Source organism: Mus musculus, chromosome 1, assembly GCF_000001635.26.
Source record: "Mus musculus strain C57BL/6J chromosome 1, GRCm38.p6 C57BL/6J".
NCBI classification, from domain to species: Eukaryota; Metazoa; Chordata; class Mammalia; order Rodentia; family Muridae; genus Mus; species Mus musculus.
Genome location: NC_000067.6, coordinates 32,632,857 through 32,655,148, shown reverse-complemented (window position 1 = coordinate 32,655,148; position 22,292 = coordinate 32,632,857). Strand labels below are relative to the sequence as shown.

General features: G+C 37.8%; 1 protein-coding gene across 4 annotated transcripts in view; it reads right to left on the bottom strand.

Moving 5' to 3' along the window:
* The window catches only part of Khdrbs2 (KH domain containing, RNA binding, signal transduction associated 2), a 532,623-nt gene that overhangs the window by 50,076 nt on the left and 460,255 nt on the right, over nt 1-22,292 (bottom strand). For all 4 annotated transcript variants that reach the window (XR_001783140.2, XR_001783141.2, XR_373242.4 and 1 more), the window contains exon 8: nt 10,998-11,056. Coding sequence is in view for 1 of the 4 variants with exons in the window: in NM_133235.3 (NP_573498.1) it covers nt 10,998-11,056 (59 nt within the window). In the remaining 3 variants the exon portion in view is untranslated. The remainder of the gene's footprint in view (nt 1-10,997; nt 11,057-22,292) is intronic.

Sequence of the window (22,292 nt, the reverse complement as noted above, 5' to 3'; positions counted from 1 at the left end):
GGCAAGCATGGAACTTTTGGAGGCTAAGAATAGAATCGAGAGTGAGAGGAAGAAGCGTAAGGTCCCTTTAGGTGGAGGCTTGGAGAATGACAGAGGAATAAAATGTAGAAGTGCATTTGGAATTTAGCTGCTCCTTCGGGACTTTATTTACTAGACACTACAGTCTTAAAAATATCTTCAAATTTAGTACAAAGTTTGGATTCATAGCCGATTGTTTTCAGTCCCATGACATTGCTGCAAGATGTCTCTTTAAAAAAAATCCTTACATTGAAGCTTTAAACCAGCCCTGTCTCTTTGAAAATAACAGAGGAAACATGGTGTGTTCAGTACCAGGGGATTGCTATGTGAGAAACACCAGTTGGGTTATGGCTATAAAATAAATGAATAACAAAAATTACTTTTCAGAGAGGGCATATACACATTTCTGCCACACTGAAATGACTAGAATACCATAAATTTATAAAATATGAAATAAATTCATATTTATTTATCAGTAACAAAGTATATCAAATCTCCTATGCATCAGATGCTATCCATGTTGATGATAAACACACTCAAGGAAAACTCTGAGAAAAGCATGTTTCATGGATCGTAGCACCTTCTTAACTTGTCTTTTAGGAGAATGTTCAGAGAAGTGAGGAGGGAGCCACTAACTTTCACCGTGTATATCTGAAGTTAGACTGGACTCTAATGATCATCTAGAAGAAGAAAAGGTTTTCTGAGCAAATCTAGACATCCATAATGAACTCAGGTCATATTTAACCTATCTCAGATTATTCTTTCTCTAAAGACTTTTCTGTATTAATTGTCTTATATAATTTGAGCTTATTTCTATAGTGGCTTTAAAGTTCTGTTAGGGAAGGAACTTTGTACAGTGGCAAACACATAGTAAAACAACATAAATGTAAAGTAAGTCAATGATGTTATTAAACAAGGGAGGAGTTTTGAAATCACTTATGCAGAATAAAACAAGCATAGACACTGCTAACAATTTGATTTGTGTATGTATATACTTATATTTCTTTTTAAAGTTATTCCTTTTATTGTTGTGAGTGAGTAACGTATTACCTCATAACTTGGGCTTCCCAGAATGCCTGGGGGAATCATGTCAATCACATGAGAGTCAGTTTCCTTGAGGAGAATTTTACCTCCTTTAGCGTATAAGTCATCCAGGTTACTCCTCCTGTGCTCTGAATGTTACTCAAATGACCTGCACTTTATCCATCTCAAAGGGTCTGCTCAGCAGACTCAGGCCCATTAAGACTCATGCAGATTGTAATGTGCTTGCATTTTTGTAGTGAAAGTAGATACGTTGGGGAGCACTCATGGTGGAAAAAAAATCTAGGCAATTTTTAAAGTTGTAAAAAAAAGTCTCAGATATTTTAAACATTTAGGTCCTTGGTGATCATGAAACACAGGGACTAGCAACCGCTTTTTAAAAACCTGGTGTTATTAAAGTTAAATGGAAGAGTAACATTTTAGTATTTGGGTTTTAAGAGGGAGACTTCAAATATCACATTCATTTTGAACCAGTTCAAAAAAAAGATATCATGAAGACATTTTATCACGAGGGCTAAACTAATGTGTTCATTCATTGGTCATTGTCCACATAGCTATTCATTTCTGAAACTCACAAAAGAATCTAAGAAGAAAGACAGGGACAAAAACTGGAATAGAGACTGAAAGGAAGGACACCCAGAAACTGACCCACCTAGGGAACCATCCCATTTGCAGACACCAAACCCTGACACTTGCTGATGTCAAGAAATGCTTACTAACAGAGCCTGTTATGGCTGTACTCTGAGAGTCTGTGCCAGAGCTTGAACAACACAGATGAAGATTCTGGCAACCAACCATTGGACTGAGCATGGGGACCCCAATGGAAGAGCTAGGGGAAGGACTGAAGGAACCAAAGGGGATTGCAACCCCATAGGAAGAACAACAGTATCAACTATCTGGAACACCAGAGCTGCCAGAGACTAAACCACCAACTGAAGAGTATACATGGAGGGACCCATGGCTCCAGATACATGTGTAGTAGAGGATGTCCTTCTATGACATCAGTGGGAGGGGAGACCCTTGGTCCTGTGCAGACTTTATACCTCTTTGTAGGTGGATGCAAGAGTGATAAGGCAGGAGTGGGCTATTGGTTGAAGGAGTACCCTCACAGAGGCAAAGAGGAGGGGAGAGGGAGGTATGGGATAGGGGGGTGTGGAGGGGAAACCAGGAAGGGAGATAACATTTGAAATGTAAACAAATAAAATGATCAATAAAAAAAGAATCTCAGAAGAGAAAAGCAGTTTAAGCCCACCATAAAGAATGGCTACTCACACTCCTCATTTGTGTCATGTTGCAGATCAACATGCAAAATTCATAACTAATGTGAGGGTTGTGGCTTGGATATGAAGTGCCCTTCCCAGTGCAATGTTGATAGACGCTTGCTTGCAAGTAAAAGGGCGTCTGCAACTTGCTTGGTTCCAGAGCTTTTAACTCATCTCCAGACTAGCCCACAAATGCAGCCATTGATGAATGCGCTGTTGGAAATAAGTTAGTGAGGGCACCCTGAGAGAGATAAATCCACCCATCTCCCCTTTTATGATTTTCCATCTGTCCCTCTGTCTCCATTCACTCTACCACCTACTTCTGCCATGATCTTCCTCAACCCAGAAGCTCAAATGGACCTTTCCTCCTTTAAATGCTTCTTAGGTTTTCCCCATCCTGAAGACACTAAGCCAGCACGAAACACAAACTGATCTCCCTTGTCAAATTCTGCTTAGTGTGCTAGGAATATGACTCACAATAGCATGGCTGTGTGGCTAAGTAAGACTTCCCAAGGCTATAAACATTTTATACAAAACTCCTCACAATTGGATACCTAGTTGTTTCCAGACTATCTCCAAAGTATATGATAAGATTTGAATTTTTGCCATTTTTGTTATTTATTATGGTGCCACTTTCTGAGCATCAAATACAGTCTTATAGCATCCTAAGCCATCTTCACAGTTTTCCTAGAAGCAAAAATTTTCTAAGTCATTAGTGAAGTGTAGATCAGGGACTGAGCTGGGGGGGAACAGCTTTCTACCTTTGTTGTTTCTGGTGTAGTGTGATGTTTTTAAGCAAGTCTTATCATTTAGTTCAGATTTAACGGAAACTTACTATATAGTTCAAATTCTCTATCTCAGTGACAGAAGAGTCTGTCTTAATTCACCCCTGTATTACAGAGGACCTAAAGATTTTATTGTAGAGTTCAGATCTCACCTCAATAAAAAATGGAGCCAAAAAGACAACTTAAAAAAGAGTTAACATCACAGAATGTAGAAAATGAAATACTGAATGATAACTGAACACAATATAGAAGCTTGTCTCACTTGAACCTACACTATATTTTCTTTACTGGCAAAGTCTGAATTCTACCAAAAGCTGAGACATTCATCCACACACTTAAAAAGCACAGGAGGGCCTGATGAGAAGTAACACAAGGCAGAATCAAGTGGTAACATAAAGGAATGTTATAATTCTTTTCCTTTAATTCAGTGAGGGTAGGCATGGTTACTTTCCTTCACTGATAAGAAAACTCAACTTCTAGTTGCCTGCTTCCTTCATCTACCTCTATTTTTGATTAGAATGCAGTGTATGGTCTCAGAAAGACACTCAACATGGCAGTTAGTGAATGGAGGAAGAAACAATAAAAAACCAGGCTTTATACTCCATGATCTGCTCTAAAGGATTGGGTTCCCATGTTCCTCTGCTTGTTGGTTGCCCCTGACATATAAGCACTACTATTGTCTACTCTTAAACTTAGCTTACATGGGAATCTCACTGTGTATCCTAAAATAGCCTTGAACTCATGAGACCCTCCTACTTCAGACTCATGAACGCTGGGATTACGAGTGCCACATGTGGTACCCAAAGAGCTTTGACCTTATCCTGACTATGATTCCTTGTCTCAAGAGGTTTTTGACACACTGATCAAGAGAGAAAATTAGCTGTTTGTATTGTTTCTTTTTCCTCAGAATACTAAGGCAATCAAAGTTTAAAATCTTTCACATAGGCACAAGCAGTTTCCTAGTTTGCCTAAAGCTGTTCTATTAAGGGTGGATAACTCAAAGAAAAATTGAGATCTTAAATATAACTAATAATGTAAAATTGTCAAGTAAGCAATGAAATAATGAGATTCTGGTTTATGTACATGTGCATATATGTGTGTGTGTGGGGGGGGTGTGCATGCACTCACCTCGGGTATGCAACCTATAGAGATTTGAGAACAGCCTTATGGCATTTGTCCTTCATCTTGTTTGAGATAGGGTCTCTTCATGGTTCAGTAAGTCAGCCTACTTTGCCTGTAAGTAGAGTCTCCTTCCTTAAGTCTGCATCTCACAATCCTGGAGTAGGGATGCTGGGATCACAGGGAACTATGTGATCGCTACAGTGTCCAGTTTTCACTTGCATTCTGAAGGTCCCAGCTCATGGTGACAGGCTTGTGTGTCATGCACATTAACTCACTGAGCCATCTCTGACTCCTGCTTGTTTGCACTGTGTCACCTCTAAGGGAAATGGTATCCATGTACTATCAGGGCCACTTGTAAGAGATGTCCACTTAATTTCAATCTGTCAAATATTACAAGACAAATTAGCTTATTCTAAAATCAATTTTATGAGAACTTCAAATACTTTGGGAACACAATTTCAGTGGGCTATCTTTCAGTTGAAAATAGACTTTAAAATTTTATATTAAGATGAAATAACTGTGATATTATTCTCGGGAACACATAAACATTTCAATATTAAGTCCTAGGACAAACAAATTGTTTGCATGGATTATATTTCTCAGTGACTTTTATATTCTTGGTAATTTTAGAAAACACATCTTTTGTAAAATCAATTTCTCAAATGTGTATCTCTATTGACTGTTAAATATAGAAGGCTTTTGTTCTTCAATCTCAGGGCTGGCATGAATGTTAGTTGGCTTCATTTTCTTTAGCTGTTTTCACAGATTAATCAATGCAGGCTTATTTTCACACTGGGATAATAATCATCTCTCTCCTCAACACAAAATGAGGATGTTCTTGTTCTGCAATCGACTTGAAGTGCAGCACTCGGGTGCCCTGGATTGAAATATAGCACCCAGTTTCTTTATGCTTTCATTCATTTCAAGACTGTATTAATATTATCTTTCTTGGTTCCACACAGCTGTCATTTACGATGCTACTAATGAATGGATGCATAATTAGCTCTCCAGTTCATACATTAAATACATTTTAATAAACAGCTCTTTCCTCTGAGAAGATAATATTGCTGTCCATTCATAGCTGCCAATCTCAGAGAGAATGAAGAGGGTGTTTCTTATGTGAAGCATTGCATAGCTAAGCCCTGTAATTAAAACACATCCCCATTGAATTATGAACTATTCAGACATATCCAAAGTAATTTTAGTAATTCTGATTTAATTAGAAAATATTTTAGATTTGCAGAAACTGATTTTAAATTCTTATTAGTCAAATATTCATTTTCGAAAAATCAATTCAGTATAAAATGTAACAAATCTTAGTTTAATAAAAATGAATCTGATAATATATGTTACATGATCTTTATAATCAATAAATCTACATATTTAGTTATATATCTACATATATAGTTATATTATATATATAATGTTAGTATTACAGTATTGTAAGGAAAGCATTTAATATTTAATGTTACCTATAAATATAGAGTTTATATTTCCTACTTCAGCAATGAAACCTGGGACACAAAGAGAAAAAAATCTTTATATCTGATGCTACACAAAATAGACTGTAAAAAAATGAATCCATAGACTTGGAGTTCCAGAGCCTTCGGAGTTTAACAGGAGAATTATGTGAATCCAGTTTGAAACTAGTCTTGGATATGTAGCAAGATGTTGCATTTACAAAAATTATGGAGTAAATCAGTCAATATTTAGTTAGCATGTGCTTGCATGCTTACACATATTACCTGACTAGACTGACTACAGTTCACTAACTAGAGGATACAATGGATTATAATGTACAGGGAGTATATTCAGTTTGACTTGAATGGACATTTGGGTCAACCTTCTCCTGTGTTTGTAAATGCTGTCTTCTTACTTTGTGTTTTTGTTTTAGTAATTACTTGTGTCTTTGTGTGTTTCATGTAATTTTTTCGTATTTTTTTTGTTGTTGCTTCTTTTTTTTTTTTTTCAAGACAGGGTTTTTCTTTATTGCTCTGGCTGTCCTGGAGCTCACTTTGTAGACCAGGCTGGCTTCGAACTCAGAAATCCGCCTGCCTCTGCTTCCCAAGTGCTGGGATTAAAGGCGTGCGCCACCACACCCGGCTCTTATTTTTTAAGAGGGGGGAAAAGTCTAGATAGAACACATTGTATCAAAAAGTTATTTTCAATAATAAAAAATTATCTAGATACACATGTTATAAGCAAAGATTATTACCATCTTGCTCCTTCGTTGTTACAAAATGAACCACTTATCAACAATTATCAACATAATCCATAATCCTGATAATTCAGTATATAACATCTTATACTAAAATCTGAATTTTCATGATATATATATATATATATATATATATATATATATATATTAATTAGCCCTGAAATTATAGTGCTGAGTCCCTGTATTTCTTATTTTTGCAGGTCTTGTTTTCCCCTAAACATGAGTGTAGTATGAGTGCAGTAGAATCTTTAGAACTTCACTCTCACAATACATGATTGATGTGAATTTACTTTATTCTATGATTATGCAAAGAGTATAACAATTTCAAATGAACCTATGATAGCTAATTATTACAATTTGTGTGAAAGACAGTAAAGTCTATACTTATCATGGTATAGTGCTACTGTTAGAGGGGTGGAAGAAAATACTTTTACAGACCATAATAAGAAAAACCTTTGTGTTTAGATTATCTCTTTAATGTGACATACAAAGCAATAGGTTTCATATGCCATCATCAAGCATGTCTGTTATTGGTCTCTAGTCCCTTTCTCATGACCTTGCTGGTCCCAATGGTTTCCCCCTCTCCTTTATGTACATGTATACTATTAATATCTTTGCACCTTGTATATGCTCCACTTACGATCCCTTCTCATGGACACACACACACACACACATACACACACACATACAAACCCATCAGAAAATATGTGGTGTCTGTCCTGAGTTTAGCTTATCTCACTCTATATAATGATTTCCAGTTGTACTCAAAATTCATGATTTCATTTTCCTTTTCAGCTCAATGAAACTTTACCATGTAGAGTTGCTACATTTTTCATTGTTCTGTGATGGCCATCCTGCCTTTTGTTCTTAGCTGCTGTGAGTCTAGCAGCAATAATACTGAAGTTCAAATGTCTCTGTAATCAATAGACCTTTGGGTATATAGTCCAGAGTGATAAGACATAAGCCATGTAGTGATTCTATTTGCATTTTTCTAAGAAACCTCTTTATTATTTTAATAATGGCTCTATAATTTAATGCTACCACCAGCGATGAATAAATGTTTCTCTTTTCCCACATACACCTGTTGTCATTTTTTTCTTGATGTTATCCTTCTGATGGGTGGGATAGAATTTTAAAGTATATTAAATTTCCATCTTTCTGATGGCTAAAGATGTTGGTTATTTTTTTTCAATTGTTTATTGGCCATTTTTATTCCTTATGAGAACTGTCTGTTCATTTTATTGGTCAATTCCCTGATTTGATTGAACAATTTTTTTTAGAAAGTAATATTTCATCTCTTCATAACCCATCCTGCTGCATCTTTCTGAATGCAGCACTGAGTCCAGTGCATGCGATTCCATAAAGTAAACACGGGAGCTATTTTCCTCAAACTGGCATATCAAGTGTAAAATATAATGACTATACTGAAAATCTAAAGACATTTTATGAATAATAATATACCTCCTCATTAGAAAAAAGTATCAGGAGATTTGTAGTCTTCCCATACTGGAATAACACTTCCCATACATGGATTAACTCACTTAAACATTTTTAAATGAATAATGTTGTCTAACTTTGTACAACACTATACCAATCCAGAATACTTGTTTTCTTAAGTTCTAGGCTCTAAACTCATAAAGATTGTAATCTGGTACAATATGTATGCATCCATCTATTTCTGAGCAGGAAACAATGGGAGCAATAGAAAAACAGTATACTTTGTAAATCATCACAAAGCTCGCACCTACCAGTACCTATGTGCAAAGTATACTCTCTTGTTGCCTTTAAACTAGCTGGGCTTCCTCAACCCCTGCTGATGTCATCTTTGATGCTGTTGTCTTGAGACCTTTCCAATGACAGGTTACCTTGGCAATGTCATTGTCAACATTTTGGGGGGCAGACAGAGGAGATGGATCTCAGGGGTTGTCATAGTAACTTACTTTTATTGCTGTGATAAGAAACCATGACAAAGGCAACTTAGAAAAAAGTGTTTAATTTGGACTTATAGATTCAGAGGATTAAAGTCCATGATGGAGGGGCAAAGGCATGGAGGTAGGAAGAGCTAAGAGCCATGTCTTGGTAAGCAAGTGTGTGTGTGTGTGTGTGTGTGAGAGAGAGAGAGAGAGAGAGGGGGGGGGGGAGGAGAGAGAACATACAGGAGCACACTGGGAATAACAATAGCATCAGTTTTTGAAACCTCAAAGCCTACCCTCAGTGTCATACCTCCTCCAACAAGGCTATTACTCCTAATTCTTCCCAAACATGTCTTATTAAATAGGGACAAATTATTCAAATACGGGAGCCTATTGCAGCCATTCTCATCCAAACCACCACAGAGGCCAGGACAGATGGGGCAATGATCTTGGCTCTGATGCACATTAGCTACATGAATTTGATCTCACTTGGGTTAAACTTAAGAAAAATGATGGAGGTGTCAGATTATCCTGGATACAGATTGACCAAAGATAGCTACACTGTAGCATTCTCCACAATAAAAGCAGAAAAACTAAGTTTATGTTTTATTCATTGATCATCTTCAGTAAAAAAAAAAAATAGAGAAGACATGTTACTTGTACAAGTAGAGACAGGCTTGGAAGAAGATTAGTATAGTTATATTTTGTTGAACCTAGGGAACTGTAGATACCTTGAGGTGTTTAGCCTTCTACCTCAACCTAAGTGGGTAGTGGTGACCTTGCCAGAATTAAAATTGCTAGATTCTCTTGTTGTTTCCAGAATCATTGCTCGCATTTCTGGGGAGAGAACATCAGTCTGGTACTTTCAGATTCTATTTTTTGTTAATTGTTCAATGAAGGAAAATTACTTAATGCTACAGCCTTAGTTCTTCATCTCTAAAATGCAGGTGATGTCTGAGAATGTTCTCAGAGGACGCTGATGGAGACTATGGAAGATATGTCTATAACTTTTTTCTTCTCCACTTCTCCTGTGCATCCCACTTACTCAGACCTGTATTCAAGTCCTCTAATGTAACCTTTACACCCAGATCCCATACTTTCTAATCAGGGTCATTCACATTAGATCTAGACTTCCTTAGGATTTGCTTAGTCCTGAGTCATGGTAAGTACCCTTATGTGGTAGAAGCACTGAGTCAAGTTCCAACTATTGACAAAGTACAAAAACAGAAAAGGAGTCTCAGAGCTATACTTTCATACTTACTTCTCCTTTGTCATAAATTGCTCAATATGTTCACATAAAATGAATAAATGTGTAAGAATTTAGATGGAGGGTATCAAGTCTTGCTTTGCATTGGTCATAGTGTTATGTTCTCTTGCTGGATATGGCATTGCATTACTAAATAATGATTGTTTCTAAGCATTACTCCATCCTTTGTAATCTTTCGTTTTCCTTCCCTCACCTGAACATCTGTGCCTTCTTTCTCCCATCTGGCCATCTGTCCTCTCCCCCACCTGACCATATGTGCTTTCCTTCTCCCATCTGGCCATCTGTCCTCTCCCCCACCTGACCATCTGTGCCTTCTTTCTTCCATCTGGCCATCTGTCCTCTCCCCCACCTGACCATCTGTGCTTTCCTTCCCACACATGACCATCTGTCCCTCTCCTACCTGATGATCTGTGCTTTCTTTCCTCCACCTGACCATCTATGCTTTCCTTCCCACACCTGGTCATCTGTGCTTTCCTTCCTCTACTTGCCTACCTGAAGATCTGTGCTTTCCTTCCCCCATCTGGCTGGTCTTCTGTGCCTTCCTCCCCCTACTCCACAACCATTTGTACCTGTCTTTCTACATCCTGACATAGCATTACACTTTCATGATACGACATTTCAAACTCATTGTTTTCTTCATTCTCCATCAGAGGAAGAAGGATTCTTGTTATAATTTTAACCCAACCCAAGAATATAAATTTCTAAATGTCATTTTCAAGGCAAACTTGCTAAATAAAAATTTTGTAGAATCAGACATGACCCATCACAATATAGTATCCTGATAGATCACAAGAAGTCAGCAAGTATTTGTGAAATAAAATTATGATTAACTTTAGTGATACTCGATTCCATAATACATTTTGAAATCAACTTTACAGACTAATATTTTATTGACTGTTTCTTAATACATACAAGAAAATGTTATTAGGGATTTTAAGAGATACATATGACGGATAAATAATTTGAAAATCATTTCATAATAAAAATATTTATGAACTTTCAAGTCCAAATATACTTTAAATGTAGATTATACTGATATCTTTGTTACAAAAGGAAAGACACAAAATCGAGGTTACACTAAAGACTGGACAATGGGCATGCTGAAACATGGCGCCACTACTGACTGCTCACCAATGCTGTGGAAATGATCTATGATTGTGATTAATTTCTTTTGAAATTTTGATCGAAATTGATCTGTCCAATTTTCTGCACTGGTTCTGTAAGTCAAATCATACTGTAGAATTACATAAATCAATGTGGCAGACACTTCTGTGAAAATGGGGCAGTGCGGTGGATATAGAAATAATTTCTGAGTTGTCAGAGACAGATGGGTGCTCTGATCTCTTGACCATAGAAAGGAAGCGGTCTTACCGTAGCTGTCGTAGGCATCCTCGTTTACTCCATGACCGTAGTCATAGTATTCAGGCACACTGCAACAGATTTAGACAGGAATCAGTGGTTCTGTAAGCGGGAGAATCAACCCAGAACTTCACAGAACCTTCAGCAACAAAACACAATCTTAAAGAAATACTCAGTGATTAAAATGGAGGTTATTGGTAAAAGTACTATGATTGTAACACCATCATCTATGTATCTATGTATCTATGTATCTATGTATCTATGTATCTATGTATCTATGTATCTATGTATCTATGTATCTATCTATCTATCTATCTATCTATCTATCTATGTATCATCGATCTATTATTTACGTATTTATTTATGGAATATTTAAGTTGGTCTTCACCTCCACATTCCTATTTGACACATTAAATTTCTGTTCAAACATGGGCCTTAGAATTCAAAAGTTGATGATAGAAAAAAATGTAGAGTCTATTTTTAAGACAAGGCTGCTATACACATTGGTGATCTGACTTATGTGGTCTTTACTGACAAGTTTAAAAATATGTATCTTCTCTTTCTGGTGATAGACTTGTCAACTATTTAACCTATTTACTTTCCCTCAGTATTTCCACATTCAATAACTACGAAAATGGCACTGGGTTCTGTTTCTGTTTAAAGGCTCACAGTGTCTCCCTCACTCACAGTCCTTTCCTGCTTGGTCCTACTGTACTGCTATTTTCCTGTCACAGGCCTGATTTTAGTTAGCATCCATCCTTTCCTGTGATTAGCTTTCTCCCTGTGACCTTTCACAGCATACTTCTCAGCTTCCTTTTGATGACATTAGGCTGCTATTGCCATCACTCCACTAAAAGAATTCTTATTTTTCTGTATTAAGTAAGCTTTTCATTTCCTGACCACCTACTCTCATCCATTTATTAGAAATGTTCTCTTTTCTGTCCTAATTCCAAGAACAAGCTCATTGATGGCTGTGTTTAAACACCCACTTTATTCTTAGGACTTCTAAAATATGTCTCCACCTTTGGCACTTTGCCTCTGCTCTCAAATGTGTGATGGTCTAGTGTCCATTCCTATTTGCTTGTCAAAATGCACTTTTACAAATTCAAAAGTGAAAATGTTTTTTTTTTTCCCACCTCATACCTGTTTGGTTCACATTCTTCTATCCTATTACTGGAAGTATGTTAGTGCCACTCAAGTGGTAATATGTGGGCTTCTCTTTCTTATCTCATGTGTGATGTTCAACCTGAATGGCAAGTTCCTTCATTTCTACTTGAAAATCTGTTCACAAACTGAACATGCCCCAACATTTCCACAGCTGCAGCTGTAGCAAAAGAGTTTGCCATTTCTCTCCCAAATGATTCAACCTTCCACTAACTGCTTTTTATGCTCCGCTTGCTTTTGTCTTTCTATTTTTCTATATAGCAGCCATTTTTATAGATATGTTAAATCATCTGTGCTCTCTACTAAAAATCCACAGATGTCTTCCCAATGTCCTTTAGTGGGGAAAAGGCAAAACAGTTACAAATGTTTGTTATCAGGCTGTATTCTTTCACTTCCTCCTTCTTTATTCAATTTAGGGCACACCATGCCAAAGAAAGTTCTCAAATTATGGAGACATACTACTACTGTCCAGTGTCTTCACAGTTGCTGATCCGTTATGTAGAAAACGCTTTCCCTAAATGTTCAGTTTTACTATTTCTTTCCATGTTTGTAAATGACTGACACCACTTGCAAACGGTTCTCCTGGCCATTCTGACTACATCCAGTCACGTGTGCCCTGTTTGTTCCTCTTGGCATTTGCCAATCACAGCCTGTTTTCATATAACATAATGACCATTTCTTAGTAGCTACTTTCCACTTATGCTTAGGCTTCTAGGTTTGCATGTTTGCTACTCCCTGATTTACAATCAGTGTCCCAGACTGACTTTCTATAGCACTGGCTGGCATATGACAGCTTCTCCAGATTTATGACATACAGGAGTCCATTGTCTATAGGAGGGTAATTATGGACATGGGCATAATGCAACATGGACATTTTAAGAATAATAGACAAGAATTAGGAGTTATTATTTTCATAATTCTTACATTTCATTATTGATATAGGCTCTATAGTAAGACAGAAAAGTCTATACCTTAATTACGAATATCATAGTTTGCCTAAGAAGTTCACTGGATTAAATTAGCTATAATCCACTGTCATCTACTTGCATATTAATTAGTTAAATATCTTAGTATTACTAATTCCTTGTATTGGCAACATTGGAGCTTGAACCTACTAAACAAGCATGCCATCACTGAGTTCCACTCCTAGCCCCAAATTCCTTTAGGTAGAAAATACGATGATGAGAAAGTGATCTCATACCAAATATCAAATGGAAAATAAAATCTGAGAATTGGTATAGGTGTCAAATATTAGGGGAAAAGACAATGCAGAAGGAACTCAGATGATGTGCTTTGTGAATGTTGGTCTTATTCTTCTAGAGTCCTCTAGATATAAACAGATCAAGTATCTAAGATTTCATTGAAAAAAAGGCGCAGAAAGAAAGAAAATCTATATATACTACAGAAAGAAAGAAAATCTATATATACTTCAGAAAGTAATGAGAGACATAGAGACATTTGATTGTATTTATTTTCCCAAGATGCAATTTATAGTGAACTGTAATTTTAGCAAAAGGAGCTACAAAAAGATAAAAATACTTAGCACACCTTTACTGTTTTCAATATTTACACAGAAGCTTGTAAAATAATGCTGAATCTCCCCATCTTTCTATCATAGAAGGTTAATGGCACCGACTGGTAACTGAACATTTGTATCTTCTCTCATACATAGATCTTAATAGAGATGATGCAAACTTGGGCTCAGCTGATGACTCAGCAGTTCAGAATCAGTGTCTTCTTACAGAAGTTATGCTCTCAGCATCTAAGTCAGTTGGCTCATAACCACTTATAACTAGAACTTCAGGTCATTTGGTGTTCTTTTTTAGAGTCTGCAGACACCTGCATTCATGTCCTCATACAGATTCCACAAATTTCTGACAGCCATTGTGTTAAGTTTCTGAGACTCACAGTGTTGCAGGCAAGAGAAATTGATTTAATGATCAACACTAGAAGGGGAGGATGCTGATATTGGTAAGAGCTTGTCTTTGAATAAACACCTGGTTCTATTTCCAGGAGTACACTGTCTCCGGACAGTATTGTGGACACTATCTTGTGCCATTGCTGTTATATTATTGGGTTCTTATCAAGATTTGGATTGAGGAAGCCAATGGAGAACAAAGAAAAGCAACTGGGAGTAAGAATATAACAAAGAAGCCACAATTATTGTTTCTCATGAAAGACATAATCACACCAAGAAGGAATTTTCTCTTTCAGATTATAAGATGCATAATGGAAAGACACAGAAAATGATGGCTAACTGTCATGATGGCCTTAGTAGGGCATAGCTCTCAGTATTATTTCCATAGGAAGAGCTTTACTTTGACAAAGAGTATTTTTTGTTTGTTTGTTTGTTTTGACACAGAGTTTCTCTGTATAGCCCTGGCTGTCCTGGAACTCACTCTGTAGACCAGGCTGGCCTTGAACTCAGAAATTCGCCTGCCTCCGTCTCCCAAGTGCTGGGATCAAAGGCGTGTGCCACCACGCCTGGCTGACAAAGAGTTCTTAAGTAATGAGTATATCCAGATATATGTACTTTTGTGACAAAATGAAGAAGCCAAGACACATGCAGAGTGGGTGCAGAAAAGCTCCTCTTCTTGTATTTGTGCTCCTCTCCCTTTTTAGTGATGATCAAGCACTGGCTCCATGAGTAATAACAATATCACACGTGCGACAGACCGTGCCATGGGCAGCACCTCAGTCAGAGGTGCTTCTAATCACAAGACTTTGCCTCACACTATTGCTTACCTCGCTGTTTGTGAAGAAAAATGAACCTTTTAAATATTGTTTGGAAAAAAAAATGAATGAAGGAGGGTGAAGAACATTTGGCTGAAAGACAATGACTCTATCTGGTTTGTGCTAGTTATAGAATTTTAATTGATAGAGGGTTTGGAAATGTAGGCTTTATTGAGAAGTAGCGTTTTCTATATTTCAACAGCAAGACATAGTTAATACTGCTTTAAGGTGCCCTCACACTTTTCCATTAGGTTCTCCAACACTGATGATTTCCACAACAATCCTTGCACCTCTGATATGCTCTGGTAGGATGGAAAATATACAAATTGCAAAGTCTCCAAAAAGGACAACTGTTGAAGTATTCCCTTCAGATCTGCACACAGATACATCCTTTCCCCAGGAGGATGCCAGGGAACCTTCTTAGAGAGCTGCCATGACTCCCAGAAACGAGAATCAAACACTACAGATGCACTAATCAGAAATGTATTTCACCTCTCTCATATCTCCACTTGGCTGGATTTCACAACTGTTATGGTCGCTGAGTCTTCCCTGTCTCCCTTTTTTCACAATCATAGCTTTTAGAACAGTGAGTATGTTCCTTTCTCGGCACTTTATACTGGGTGTTTCATATGGTGAGAGGTAGGAAGAATCGTGTGCTGATAATTTTACAAGGTACCAGACCTTACACAATCACATCCACACCTAACTGGTCAGGGAGATGTGTACATTTCAGAGATCCTGGGTTTTGAGCTAGTTCCAGTAATTAGAAGCTGAGATATTCTACCTTGGGAAAAATGTATTTTTTTTCATAACAGAAAGAAGAAAAGTCACTTTCATTTGATGACTAGAGAGAGGACCTAATAATAGAATACTTCTGGTTATCTCCCTGAAATAGGCAGTACTTTCCTTCCTACGACACTGCCTGGCTCAGCGTTCCCGGATGCCTTCTATGACGTGCAGAGTAGTACTCCAAATTCATTACAATTTATGTGAAAGTAAATTCTCTTTCTTCTATGTCTGTTGGCCTCTCCTGAAACTGGCTGGAAATCTCAGTGATTCATCCCACTTTGGACAAGTCATGTTAGCAATAGTCACCCAACAATCTGGGTCCTTGTGAGGAGAGGTAGACTCGCAGGCACCCATCATCTCCTGCTAGTATTGCAGCAAACCAGCAAGCTTTTCTCAGAGCCTCCCACACAAATGTGGGGTACTCCGCTATGCAATTTAAACCCGTACCTCACTTATCAAAGCTGACAATAAGAGAATGCCCTGGTGGCATTAATATATGTTAATATTTGTTGAATGGATGAATAAATAATAGATTAAAAGAAGCTAAGGAGGAGAAAATCATTGTATTTCAGTATCAGGAATACTGAAGCTTATTTTTTTCTGGAAGAGATGGGATATTGAAAAGACATCTGCTTGCACTGAGAGCAATGGAGCAGTAGTGTAAACACACACACACACACACACACACAAACATACAACAACAGCAACAACAAAATCCAAGTTACTTATTTCCTTTTTGATGTAAATGATTTTAACATTAAACTTTATAACTAACTATTCTGTTAGGGATCCTATCTCTTATACTCCAATTATTTCCCATTTATTTTTCTAATATTTGCTAATATTAAAGGCATTTTAATATAAGATGCTAAAAACTATATATTGTTTGATTAAATCATAAGAAAATTCAGGTTTTATATGTGTGCGAGCTCTTAGAAAAATTATATCCAGTATGGCCACGATAATAACTAAGCTCTCAATCACTAATAATGCCCTAATTTTAATTAACAATTCTATAATCCAACAGTGCCAAGAAACCTTTTTCCTTATATTTTATAAAATATGAGGTAGAATGATACAGAATTGAGAATTAAATAATCAGCCTGTGTTTATACAGAATTCATTGGTCCTCTTTAACTGACTTCAAGAACAGAATAAATGAAAGAGACATAATGATAGAACAGTTTTCAGGAATAACAAATAAAAGTATAAATACCATATTTTTTATGATTATTTTAATCCCATTTTTCTTTTCTATATTTAAGAAATCAAGTATGGTACTTTGGCTCATATAAAGAGAAAAGTGATTGCTATATTTAGGCAAATTAACATGTTAAAAATAATGCAATAATGCGAACATCACCTCTGAAGCTATGTAATACTGATGTAACTACACTTAGCATTTAAGAAATCATTCTCAACTATTTTCCTGTGCTTACTCTGCACTCTTGCTTTCTTGTCTCAAGAGAAGTCGTGAAGTAAAAAATGTCATGCCCAGGTGCATTTTCATCCTAGCATCCATCCCCAAATTACCAACTGGATATTTTCTTTATTTCCATGTTTGCATATATGATGTTCAAGGCCTTCTGCTAAATCTCATCAGCTCAGAGAAAATCTCTGTCTACAAAGCTGTAAATATCAATGAGTAAAGCATGTAGGTCTACATGTGTACTTCAGTAGCATTCTTAATGATAATAGACCATTACTGGCATGGAGACTCTATCGAACACTTTATTAGTCTTGTGTTACCTCCTGATTCTGATGGGTATTCCCATGTGTTCTCAAATTGGGGCAATCTTCTATTATTTCCTGTATTAAAAATGAATTTCTTCAGTACAGCATCAAACTGTGCAAACCTTTACTAGATCAAGACTTACTTGCTACCAGGTTTTTAAGCAATGATTTCCTGTGTCTATTCCTTGTATTTTCCTTGTGAAGCCATCACTGTCCCTGCACACTCATCTCCTAAAGTAGTCTTTCAATTTCACTGTCCCCAGCCATTTAAAGTAATGACATAATGACCACAAAGTTACAATAATAACGTAATAAAAGCCTGGCAGCTATGTGTATAGATATGTTGTCTATTTTGTACAAATATCATAATAAAAAGGAATGAAAATATCCTGATGGGAGTTACAGTACAGCAGAAAATCAATTAAACAAGTGTGAAATATTCTTTCCATAATTTTTTACTTGCGGAATACTAAAACCTTCAGAGTTGGTAGGCATTGCCCAGGTCAGAAGGAACAAGGGAGCCAAAACTCAGACAAGAGACTGTGTGGCTTCTACTGTTGCCCCAAAGTATCCAGGGAGTCAGTAGGTAGAGTAGCCACCCAATATTTGGTCTGGGGTAAGAAATGGAACAAATGTTTAAGAATCTGTCTTTGTGTGATAAGAAGTCTAAATGTAACCAGAGAATCAATAGAATACACTACATGATATAAGATAGGGCTGTAGACAACAAGAAGCTACTCTAGTTGGATTTTGTTTTTATTTTTGTTTTGTTTTGTTTTGTTTTGTTTTGTTTTTTTGTTTGGTGTCATTTGTGTTGAGAATGTGATAGTGAATCTCCCTCTCAAATTGTGAGAAATAATGGGTAGTGAACAGCGACTTATGTGTTGGAAGTCAACATTTAAAAATGTATTAACCATTTGTGGGGCATTGGGCTATACACAGTCTGGTCTCAGTCAAGCTGAGATGCTGAACCCTGGGACCTGGTGGTGATAATTCACCTACACCGGATAGAAAAAGTTCTCTCATGTCTCTTGGAACTCTGGCTCCTGTCTAAGTTACTGCCCCCTACAGCCCCCACAAGAGAAGCATGGTTAGGGTAGGCAATGTCCCAAGCTTTTAACCTTCAAGCTAGAATCCTCCCCAGTTACCTAGCAACAGTAAAGATAACAGCATACCATAAGAAGGGCTATTTGGCCCCTCCTCACTCTCTTGCTCTCTTGCTCTTACTCCTCTTACTCCCCTTAAACTCTTCTCTCCTCTCCTTTCAATCTCTCTCTCTCCCTCTTACTCTCTAGCCTTTCTTCTGTCTCTCCTTTTCTCCATCTCTCCTCTTGGCCACGTGGCTTCTCTCTCTCCCTTTCTCTCTCTTTCCACCTTCTCTCCTTTCCCTCTGCCTTTCTATAATAAAGCTCTAAAACCATAGACTGTCTCTGTTCATCAAGGCCCGCTGTGCTTACTCTAGACTGCGTGGGAACCTCTCTCTCTCTATGCCCTCTCCCCCATAACCCTGGGGCTACAGGGTGTTGCCCCAGGGCCCCCTGGTTCCAGGGGCTTCCCCTTGCCCACCCCTCATTGAGTGGGGTCAGTGGCTTAGATGCCCACCCGGGGCTTAGTGGAAAGTGTCTGGCAGGCCTCCCACGTCCATCTGCCCAGAGCATAGGAGGAACTCTGATCGGACATGGGCTATTCTCCCTTCCCCTTCCTTCCTCTATACCCCTTTAGTTCCCACAATCATCTATTGTTTTTAACACACTGGCCTAAAGGAAAATTTCAACACAAATGTTGATTGATTTCCTTATATGTTTTTATGAATATGTCATTTTGGAAAAATCATTTAATCTCTTTGTACTCCAGTGTTCACTTTTATTGGTAATAATTTTATAACCCTCAAGTATTAAGGGCATAACCTCTGATAACTCTGGAAAGTGTCCACAATATATCATGTGCTCGACTGCTTTTAGTGAAAGATCCTCCCACCAATGAAAGTATAGCCACATGGCTTGGTTTTTTAATATTCATAAAGGTTGAAGTGCCAAGGAGGATATCAGGTTGAAATATTCTGAGACATTAAATAGCTCTACATGCCTCCCTAAGTTTCATTTGATGGTAATCAGTGTTCATAGGATGAAATATAGGATGATTATTCATGAGGTAAGTGACATATTTGTTCTGCTTATAGATTAAGGATCAAGACAGATGATCTATGTAAGGCATCCAGTGTAGAATTATTATCAGCTTGGCAATGATCGTCATTACATAAAATGGGTATTTTCAGAGTGTTGCATATCAAGCAGTAGAGAAATAGATTTCTGTGAGCCACTGTTTCCGGATCTAACACCACTCAGACATTTCTTCAACTAAAATCCTCTTACAAGGCACTATTTTATCCTCTACTCCCAATTTAGTTCATTATCTTTGGCTTGTTTTGACCCTTTCTTGCATAACTGAAGTGTGAGAAAGTTTATAATGAGAACATTAATCTTCTGTTTAGTTGCACAAAATTATTATTAGAATGTAGCAATTATTTTCAGAAATAAGACCATCAAATGACTGATTAATTAGGGTGCGTGGCACATGGCATTGTTAAATGAACTGTTACAACTACATAGAATTTACTGAACTCTGGCTTGAAACAAACACAACTTAAAATGCATACACATATTTTTTTTGTTGTTGAGTCATATTTCATATGTTTCAATAGGATTTCAGCGCTGTACACATTGGTATTGTTCCTATTTATTTAAATATAGTAGGTTACTCTGAGACTGCAAACAGTGAGATGCTGTGGCCATGTTGTAACTGTGATTCATATTATTCTCCATTCAAACCACAAGCGCATTCTCTCCTGTGCTGTTTAATGTTCTCAATCCACTTGCTCCCGATTCAAGAACTATTTACACACACCATAATTTGGAAGTTAAACACACATGCATAACTGAGTCTGAGAAGGGAACATATACATTTACAAAAGGGATTCTGTTTTGACGACATGTGAGGCTACATTCATCACAGAAACAGCATGCGACAGATGCCAGGCAAGTCTTGTACTGTTCATGAGTAAAAATATCGTGGAACATGTTTACTGTTAAATATTAGAAGTATGTAGATTTCGACCGGAGCCTAGCAGAATAATCATCAGAGAGACCAGAGAGACATTGTCCAGAAACTGATGGGAACGGATGCAGAGTCCTAAAGCCGAACAGAGCTCTGGCAGCTCCGCTGAGGATGAAGAGGGACTATCAGAAAACCAGAGGGATCAGGGACCCAACAAGAACATGGCTCACAGAAAAACTCAACGGGAATCATGGGGGCTCTCAGAGATCAGGGAGTCTATAGGGGTCTGACCCTGGTCCTGTGTGTAAATGTTATGGCTGAGTAGCTTGGTGTTCTCGTGGGAATCCTAAAAGTGGGAGCAGGGGCTGTCCCTAACTCTTTTGCTTATGTGTAGGCTTCTTGTCTTCAAACTGGGTTGCCTCATCCAAACCTTGATGTGATGATATATGCCTCGTCTTATTGTAGCTTGTTATGCTGTGTTTGATTGATGTCTCTGGGAAGTCTGCTCTTTTTTAAGCAGATGCTGAGTGAAGGAGGGGTGGGTCTGGGGGAGAAGGGAGGTGGGAGGGAGAGACTGGAGGGAGGGGAGCGAGGGGAAACTGGTTGAAGTACAAAATATAAGAGAAGGATACAAACATTAAAAAATAAAAAATGTATATAGACTTCTTGCAAAACAGCGAGTCAGAATTTGAGCTCTGTGACTTCTCGCACCACTGCCGCAGCATGTTTAAATAGACTCCTTCCCCTTTTAACACCCGTGGTACCCATCAGTGGTACCCATACACAGTGCAGTGCAGAAGGAAGCCATAGTTCTTTCCTAACCACATGCCTCTGACTATGGTAACCTTAACTCTTTGCACCTAAGAAGCTTTCATCCTCCTCCTAGGATCCAGGTCAACGGTCAGCTTCCCTCAAAGGGGTCATCAATGGCTCTCCTGTCACACTTGCTTTCTGTAGGATTGTTCTCAGGGTTCCACACAGAGTACCTCCCCACATCAGATCTCTTTTATTTTTCAAAGCTCTACATCGTCTATGGCAGTGACTCTATTAATACCCTAATGTGTACAGCACTATGCTAAAATGAAGATTCACACTCTGATTCAACTGTCCTTGGCTGGCGTACAGACATTTACATTTCACTTGCAGTGATTCTGATGTAGAGGTCCAAGCCACTCTTTGTCAAACTTTGCAAATGCAACAATACCTTGACTCTAGCTGCATAGGTATCAAAAGATGGCCTAGTCGGCCATCAATGGAAAGAAAGGCCCATTGGTCAGGCAAACTTTATATGCCCCAGTACAGGGGAAAGCCAGGTCCAAAAAATGGGAATGGGTAGGTAGGGCAGTGGGGGGGTGTGGGGGACTTTTGGGATAGCATTGGAAATGTAATTGAGGAAAATACATAATAAAAAAAAAAGAAAAAAAGAAAGAAAACCACACTAACTGGGAAGATGCAATTCCGAGCTACACTTCTGTTTCTAGACATCTTGCACAAAGCAGAGCCTCTAGATGGTGGCCTCATTAGCACTGCTGAAGGATGATGCCTTTGGAAAAGCTGATGTGTTCCCTGCCAGGCCCCTCTGCTTCTCATTTGTTCCCTTCTCGGGTCTCAAGGAATTCAGTTTTATTGAGTATTGGATAGCCGAATTCCACAACTATTTATGTGAAGTAAGTTTGGAAAATTTAAAATTCAAACACTCTGGAATTTCTCATTTTTAATTTCAAATCCCCAGACTCTGAAGCCAATTACTCCTTCACAAGTTCTCTGTCAGAAATAAGCAGGCTGATCCCAAGCCAAAGCAACAAGAAGCTAGTTATGCCTATTTATAATTCA